The sequence below is a fragment of the Silene latifolia genome, unplaced genomic scaffold (genome assembly GCF_048544455.1).
Source record: "Silene latifolia isolate original U9 population unplaced genomic scaffold, ASM4854445v1 chrun_scaffold_16, whole genome shotgun sequence".
Lineage (NCBI taxonomy): Eukaryota > Viridiplantae > Streptophyta > Magnoliopsida > Caryophyllales > Caryophyllaceae > Silene > Silene latifolia.
In genome coordinates, this window is record NW_027413123.1 from 2,014,838 (window position 1) to 2,016,388 (window position 1,551).

Consider the following 1,551-nt stretch of genomic DNA (forward strand, 5'->3'; position numbering starts at 1 on the left):
CGTCACACAAGATATTATCGTCATAGGAGCCCATTGTTAATGCCACTTTGACTTGTTTGGTGACCTTCACCTTGTTCCCGTCATCAAGCCAATGTAACGTATATGGTTTGGGATGGGGTATGGTATCCAATCCCAACTTGTCCACCATCTTTGTAGAAGCAACGTTGGTACAACTCCCTCCATCGATGATTAGGCTACACCACATGTCCTTCACTTGACATTTGGTGTGAAAAATCCGGTTCCTTTGTTCTGCCTCAATTGGTGTGGATTAAGTCTGCAAAGCACGAAGAACTAAAGCACAATCATAGTTAGGAGCATCATAAGTTTCGATATCTCTATCGTTCCCCTCCTCTTCTCTTTATTCGAAGTTGAACACACCACCCAATCGTTCTTCTTCATCATACAACTCGTCTCGAACGGCAATAGCTTCCCTTAGTGCAATGTTTCTCTTATTTGGGCACGCGTTCTGAAAATGCCCAAATCCTTGGCATTTGAAACACCATACTCTAGATAAACTTGTCTCTTTAGGAACGGGTATCTTGGGAGCGGACTCAGGGGTGGAAATCGTCTTAGGTGTAGTCTCAACCGTACGACTACTCGGACTTCCCCTTGAGTGTCCTTCGCTCCTCCAGCTTCGACCACCCTCACCATGAGTTGGGGTGAGCTTGGCTTTCCCTTGGGCTTCGACCTTGAGACATAGATTACACAAGGAATCGAAGTCAGCGTAAGATTGTAATTCAACTGAATTGGCTATGTTACGATTTAGTCCACGAAGGAATCGAGCCATCTTCAAGTCTTCACTTTCCTCTATTCCTCCCATCAAAGTAAGATTTTCAAACTCATTTATGTAATCTGAGACACTGCTCCTCTCTTGAGTCAACTCAGCAATCTTGCGATACGTAGTGAGCCTATACGTGGCTGGGATGTATCTCTTGCGTAGCTTCCTTTTGAGAGATTCCCAAGAGGATATCTTTTCCTTTCCTGCCCGGGCACGTTTTACCTTAAAGCCTTCATACCATAGGGAGGCTCCACGACTTAGTCGTAGAATGGCGTACTTGCAACACTTCTCGTCATCCAGGTCCTTGAACTCAAACATCCGTTCAATTTTCCTCTCCCATTCGAGGTAATCCTCGGGATCCGTGCCTCCCACAAACTCGGGTAGTTCACTTACTTTGAATTCTTCTCGACTTTGTTCACCTCGACGTGGTGTTCCACGTGGACTAAGTTCCGAAAGATTTTGTAGTGCTTCTATAAGATTTTGAAGGAAATTAGGATTGTTGGGATCCATATTTTTTTTTTGATGAATAGTACCGTGAACAGTACTGGACGTGAACCGTAACTTTTTTTTTTTTTTTTTTTTTCGAAGAAATCAAGACCCTTGGATCGTCTCGATTAATGGAAATCAAGAGCCGAAGCTCTGATACCACAATTGATGTGAATCGCAAGCGGAAGTCTTAACTTGTACTAGCAAATAGACGAAGGATCCGAATGCACTAGGTACAACCCGATCAATCCGTATATTCGGAGCGAGATTTGAATGAAAAGAAGGGA

General features: G+C 43.8%; 1 protein-coding gene across 1 annotated transcript; it reads right to left on the bottom strand.

Annotated features, from left to right (window-relative positions):
- Positions 1–358: 358 nt before the first annotated feature.
- Positions 359–1,288, bottom strand: LOC141637304 (uncharacterized). Its single transcript, XM_074446863.1, has one exon. The coding sequence runs from the start codon at positions 1,286–1,288 to the stop codon at positions 359–361; it is 930 nt and encodes a 309-aa protein (XP_074302964.1).
- Between the last annotated feature and the right edge of the window lie 263 nt (positions 1,289–1,551).

Coding starts and splice junctions, on each gene's coding strand:
- LOC141637304 (XM_074446863.1), bottom strand. CDS start 1,288: ATGGATCCCAACAATCCTAATTTCCTTCAAAATCTTATAGAAGCACTA.